The 6,925-nt window shown below is 40.3% G+C and overlaps 1 protein-coding gene across 1 annotated transcript; it reads left to right on the top strand.

The window, feature by feature from the left end:
• On the top strand, positions 1–4,739 carry LOC120643545. The gene is made up of 2 exons (XM_039919933.1): positions 1–979; positions 4,511–4,739. The coding sequence occupies exon 1, from the start codon at positions 260–262 to the stop codon at positions 770–772; it is 513 nt and encodes a 170-aa protein (XP_039775867.1). The 5' UTR covers positions 1–259; the 3' UTR covers positions 773–979; positions 4,511–4,739.
• The last annotated feature ends 2,186 nt before the right edge of the window (positions 4,740–6,925 follow it).

Raw genomic sequence — 6,925 nt, forward strand, 5'->3', positions numbered from 1 at the left:
ACCGTGGACGTCTAGTTTCACCATTTGTTCCTATGCACCCAACGAGCATCTAACGAAGCAAAAGCAAGAGAAACAGAGAGTGAGTTCGAGAAGGTGTGAGCGCTCCACTGAGCGGTCGAGCGGAGCATGGAGCTCGCCTTGGGGGCCATGGCCGGCCTGGCCCCCAAGCTGCAAGACCTGCTCATGGCCGAGTACGCCGTGCAGAAGGGCCTCAAGTCCGACATCGTGTCCCTCTCCAGTGAGCTTGTGAGTTGTGACGATGAATGCCGCCCTCGTCGACGCGTCTCGGATCCCACCGGACCAGCTCACTGAGGTGGAAAAGCTCTGGGCACGAAAGGTCCGGGAGCTGTCGTTCGACACGGAGGATGCCGTCGACGACTTCATCCTGCGCGTGGCCTGCGGCGACTCTACAGCCGCGGACACCGACGCCAATGTCTTCAAGAAGATCCTTGGCAAGGCCACCGCCCCGATGAAGAAGATCAAGGATCGGCGCCAGATCTCCGACAGGGTCAAAGACATCAAGAAGCTTTCCAACGAGTTAGCTGAGCTTCGTGCCAAGTACACAGTTAGAGGCGCGGGAGCTGATCTTGCCGCGAGCACTGGCATCGACCCCCGTATCATCAATCTGTACAAGCAAGAGTCAGATCTCGTTGGCATCGAGGAGTCGAGGGACAAACTAATCAGGATGCTGTCAATAGGGACCAAAGATGATGATGCTATCCAGCAGAACCTAAAGATAAGTGTCTATTGTCGGGGTAGGAGGACTGGGTAAGACTACTCTAGCCAAAACGGTGCATGACATGCTTAAGAAACAATTCAGCTGTTCTGCTTTTATTTCTGTTGGTAGGACTCCTAATCTGATTAGGACATTTGAGAAGATGCTATTGGAACTCGATCAAAAGTATAGCCAAGTCGACATGGCAAGATGGGATGCAGAGCGATTCTCGAATGAACTGCGTAAATTCTTGGAGGACAACAGGTATAGTCCATGTCATTCTCTGTTCAAGTTTAATTCAATGTTTTCTCTTCACTAGCGTAAATTCATTCTCTGTTCAACTGCCTAAATTCTTGGATTGAATTTTTATCATTTGAAGTCGTTAGGATACTAAAAAAATAATATAAAGTTTCATAAGTATAATAAATTAATAATTGCGTATAAGTTTTTTGTCATAGTAAAAAAGTAATGTATTTCTTATGTTATGTCAGATGAATATACCTTTTATATGAATCTTATAGCTCTTAATGAGATAAACAGCTTCATAGTTTTTTAATTTTTTATTGTATGGTGTCAAAAAATAAAATAAAGTTTCAACGGTATATTAATGACGTACTAGGGATTGTCGCCTCTTAAAAATCATATCTTTCTTGCATTGTGTCAAATTAAGATACTTTTCCTGTCAAAGTCATAGCTATCGATCACACCTACAACTTTTAATTTATAAGATATTTTATTTGAGATAGTTAAGACCCATATAAATTTTAAGAGAGATATAAATCATGTACCATAGCATGTCTTTTTTAAAAAATCATACCTTTCTTATATGATGTCGGATATCTTAGAAAAATCATATCTTTCTTATATGATGTTGAAATCTTTATTTATCCGACATCATATAAAAAAGATATGATATCTTAGAAAAATCATATCTTTCTTATATGATGTCGAAATCTTTATTTATTCGACATCATATAAGAAAGATATGATTTTTCTAAAAAGACAAGCCCTAATACACAACCAATATGCTCCTTAAAAATTGTATTATTTTTTTCATCTTAATAAATAAGAAAAAAATTGTATTATTTTTCTTCATCTTAAATAAAGTTGTACACTACATCTCATCATTTGCTACAACTTTAATATAAAAGGTATCTTAATTTGACACCACACAAGAAAAAAAATTAAAACCAGAAAAGACAAATCAAGACAAATTGAGTTGTAGATCTCAAATGATAGACCCAGTATATGTAGTTTAGGCCAATTAGAGGGCAAAATCCTACCACATCTCACCCATCCTCGGCCAGCCGCCGCCAATTGTATCCCTCCTAGCCCTAAAATAAGTTCTCGCCCACTAATTCTCCCTCCATGTCGCCTCAGCGCCTCAGTGATGGATCTAGGATTGAAGTTTAGGAGGACTAAAAGTTCATCTTCAACCTCCAGTTTCTCTTGTCTTCAAAACAATCATGGCAAAAATTCTTGGAGGGACTCTACGGGGGCTCCATGGGCCAGTGATGGTAGGAGGGGCTTGAGCCCCGCCCGTCCCACCGCTGGATCCGTCCCTAATGCACCTAGATGCTCAGTCGACAATTCACGCCCACTTAAAAACTCTCCTAGACCATTCTCAATAGGGAGTTCAAATTCATGATATTGGTACAAAGATTTATGTTGCTAACTGTGACAATAGATTTCATCTAGATAAAACTTTCTCTATTTGTCTTCATAATTAATCTACCAACTCAGCAAATCTATTAATGTGTTATAATATGAAAATAGAAGTGAAACTCATTTGAAATTCAGTGCCCTTCACTACAATCATGGAGCCCGCGAAGGTGCTCCACCGAGGTTTCCCCTGCAACAAAAAGCCCTCAACGATGGACGGCAACAGCAACATCCAATCTTGGAGAAGCTCGTGGCCTGCCAATTCCCTAAGTAGATCCGGCGACGAGGGACAATTTTTGTTGATTTGTGCTTCATCCATCTAATTTTTCTGTATATACGAGAATAAAAGTTTAATTTCAACTTTTTTACAGCATGTTAGGATAGTACTACATGTGGCCCAATTACCTTATTTATTTCTTTTATAGTTCTTTTTATGTATGATGCATTTATTTCTTCCATGATTTGTGTAAGTATATTTTCCTTTTTTTTCTTTTTAGTGTTTATTTCTTCCTCTTCTTGCTGTTGTTGATTTTCTCACTTGATTACTTCTACTTCCAATGTTCTTTCATCGTGTTTCAATTTTTTTTCCTTTCTTTCCTAATATTTTGTGATTTTTTCATAAATCTGATGAATGTGAGGGTGACACCCTGAGCCTTATATTTCATAACATTTTGTTAATGCACAATGGTTAATATCTCATGCTTATATACAATATGGAATATTTTTTTAGTGAAGTATATTTTCTTTATTTCAAGGTGGGATCATTTTTCTTTCTTCATAGTGGCATCCATAAAATTAATTCTAACTTAATATTTTTCTTGTGAATCTAGACATTTTTTTCTTTGTATTTGGAACAATTTTCTCTTTAACCTTGAACAATTTTCTCATGAAGATGGAACATTTTCTCCTAAATATAGATCAGTTTCTCATGAACCTAGAACATTTTTTCTCATGAAGATGGAACGTTTTTCTCCTAGATCTACAGAACTTTGTCTTAGAATTGTTTTTCATGAAGCTGGAATGTCGTGTTGCTTCTTACCTAAAAAATTTATTCTCGATGCAGCATCTTATCCTAAACATGGAACAATTATATTTTAAATGTAGAACAATTTTATTTTAGTGCACTACTACACAACAGTCCTTTGATCCTTGCCATTTATCCCGGCCAATATTGGACCTGGGACTAATCTAGTCATCGGTCTCGGGTCCAACGGCTAGAGGATGAAAAGACTCTTTAGTCCCGGTTGGTGGTACCAACCCGGACCAAAGGATTCTTTAGTATCGGTTGGTGGTACCATCCCAGACTAAAGGGTCGTCCTTCACGGATTAGTTCAAAACAAAGGCATTCCATTCAAAGTCACATGTTCTGTATAGGTGGGGTGGTAAAGGAGCTACACATGAGGCAAGAGGTCTTGGGTTTGAATCCTAGGTGGGAGTAAATTTTTTTGGTTTTTCACCAACCTTTAGTCCCAGAACTAATAATTCAGGTCTTTTGTCCCGGATTTCAAAATTGAGATAAAAAGGGTTAGGAACCCGTACAAATTACACATTCTGTACTAGTGGTGTATAATAATTCTCCTACATACCTACAAATGCACAGTGGCATGAGATAATAGAAAGGATATATGCATGTGCTCCAATGTTGGGCCTCTTTTTTTTCTTAATTCAGCAGCCTTTTTCACGTGTGTAGATAGACACTAATTAAGGGGTCAATGAACCCATAACTAATTCAGGTTCGAATGATGGCACAAACTTCTTAAGAACAAAACTAATGCGAACAAAACTAATGTGAGATCTCTCGTCTGGATTGGCTTTTTTTAGATAGTTATGTGGCTCAATAGATTACCCTAATCTCATGCGCAAATGGTACATGTAGACTATAATAATGTGCGTCACTGTAACACCTTGAAACATCTCTGGAATTTCAAAACTAATAGATTAGATCTTTAAATTGTAGAAAATTAAATTAGCAAATAGTTGCTAAGATGACTTGAATAACTAACCTTGAGAGCTGAAATATAAAATAAAATAATGAGGTGTAAACGTTTTTATCTTGCCATGCATTTGGTTTCTATGAATACTCCATACAGTTTTGCCAAATTATTCATAGCTTACATTCTTGTTCAATTATAGGTACTTCATCGTTGTTGATGACATATGGGATAAAGGATCATGGCAAGCAATAAGATATGCTTTGAAGGACAATAATTGTGGAAGTAGAATAATCATGACTACTCGGAATTCTGAGGTTGTCACCAAAGCAGAAGAGCTGTATATACAAAAACATCTTTCTGATGAAAACTCAAAGAAATTATTCTACAAAAGAATACAGAGTGAGGAAGGAGAAAGTCTTGATGATGTATCAGGTGAATTGACTAGAAAAATCATAAATAAATGCTGCGGCATACCATTGGCTATCATTGCAATGGCTTGTTTATTGGTTGAAAGACCACATGAGTTGTGGTCAAAGATTTATGACTCAATTGGTTTTGGGAATGGAGACGACAATACAACAGAGATACTGGCATATAGCTACTACGATCTACCTTCTTATCTAAAGCCATGTCTACTGCATCTAAGCATATTTGGAGAAGACTGGACTCTTGATACAAAGGGTATAATATGGATGTGGATAGGTGAAGGTTTTGTCCATCTTGACACAGAGGAGGGTAGCCTATTTGAGGCTGGAGAAAGATACTTCAATGAGCTTGTCAATAGAAGTATGATCCAACCAATGGGCGACTCATATAATCATCAGTTGACACAATGGTTCCGTATTCATGATATTGTGTTTGATCTCATCAACAAGTTGTCAAGAGATGAAAACTTTGTTACGTTTTTGGGGAGCAAGGAGCAGCATGCATCTCCAGACAGATTAAGAGAGAAGAAAACCAGCATGCCTCGTTCAGACAGCAAGGTACGCCGGCTGGCTGTCCGAGGTCACCACGTGCAGTGCTTCCCTGAAGACACCATGGGCATGCCAAAGGTATTGAGGTCACTAAACATTATGGATAGTAATATTGAGATTATGACCCCACTTTATATCTTCAGATTTTGTCGTGTGCTATATATACAACGCAGCTATAACCCGATCAGTCTCAAGCATCTAGGGAGGTTGTTGCATCTTAAGTATATAGAGATATGTGACACACCTGTTGATGGGCTTCCTAAGGATATTGGGCGTCTCAAGTCTCTCCAGACACTATACTTGAAGAAAATAGGGCTAGACGAGCTGCCACCGGATGTTTGTTCTCTGACACAGCTGATGTGCCTGGTAGCTGTTGGGTTTAGAAGGTTCCCAGCGGACAGGATGGGGAACCTAACATCCCTAGAGGAGCTATGGTTGAAGACCGTAGTTGGCCGGAGTGCCGCGGAGGAGCTTGTCGTAGAGCTACGCAAGCTGACGAGATTGAGGACGATTACGATCACCTTCTCCGAGGTACTAGAGGAGACCTTGCAAAAAGCTCTGGTGCAGTCTCTGTGCAATCTACCGGAACTCCAGGAACTAGTGCTTAGATCTTCTTCAAGATTAGACCAAAAGAGAGGCACTGTCTGGGAAGACTGGGAGCCACCAATGCAGCTCCGACGCCTGTTTATAGTAGGCATCCGCTTCTTGCGGCTGCCTGGGTGGATCAACCGCTCCCGCCTGCCACGCCTCTACTTCTTATCTCTGGCCGTGTACGTTGTTGGAGTACATGACCTAGATAACCTAGCGAGATTGCCAGAGCTGAGCTACTGTGACAGAACAGCCAAATTAAAACTCTAATTAAGTCTAATGGCCGTCATTTGAACACATCGGGCGTATTAGTTTAACGGCTTAATTTGGCGATCCTTTCTCAACCCACGGCCCGATCGAAACAACACCAGAAGTCCCACGCTAAGGCGGGCGTAGATGGTACAAGCACGACAATAATACTTAAAAATACAAGGGCGATCACGACACGAAGTATTAAGTTTTACAAACCGAGTTCAAATATATATAAATAATTTACATACTTCCTTTACAATAGATGACTGAAGTTTGAAAAGAACAGACCCTACGACTACACTAGCAGTCATCAACTCTGATTTATTGAGATCGGTCAGACCGGTTCTACCAACCGGTCGGACCGGTCGGCACTACCAGCCGACGCCACCGGTCAGATCGGTCCCACGTACCGGCCAGACCGGTCTACGCAAAATAGATAGCCGCACACTCAGCCCACAAGTGTACGACTCAACGAAAACCTAACATACAGGTCTCGCTCCACGACCTGCCACCCCTCTGCATCTCGACGGATGAACTTGGCGCAACAGGGGCAGAAGTCGACGTCCTGGGGTCCTGAAATAATAATGGTGGCAACAAACCCTGAGTATTCTAATACTCAGCAAGGCTTACCCGACCAGTGGGTATTACTTAGCCCACATATCTGGACATGCAAAGCTTTCTGGCTGGTGGTTATTTTTGCATAAAAAGCTTCTAAAAGTGAGTCCTTATTTTTCCACTTTTAGCCCAAATTCTATATATAACAATCATTAACTAATATTTGCACCTGCTAAGCAATCATA

The sequence above is a fragment of the Panicum virgatum genome, chromosome 8K, assembly GCF_016808335.1.
Source record: "Panicum virgatum strain AP13 chromosome 8K, P.virgatum_v5, whole genome shotgun sequence".
Taxonomy (NCBI): domain Eukaryota; kingdom Viridiplantae; phylum Streptophyta; class Magnoliopsida; order Poales; family Poaceae; genus Panicum; species Panicum virgatum.

What these genes read in the sequence shown, in the direction of transcription:
- LOC120643545 (XM_039919933.1), top strand. Translation starts at nt 260, where the DNA reads ATGAATGCCGCCCTCGTCGACGCGTCTCGGATCCCACCGGACCAGCTC.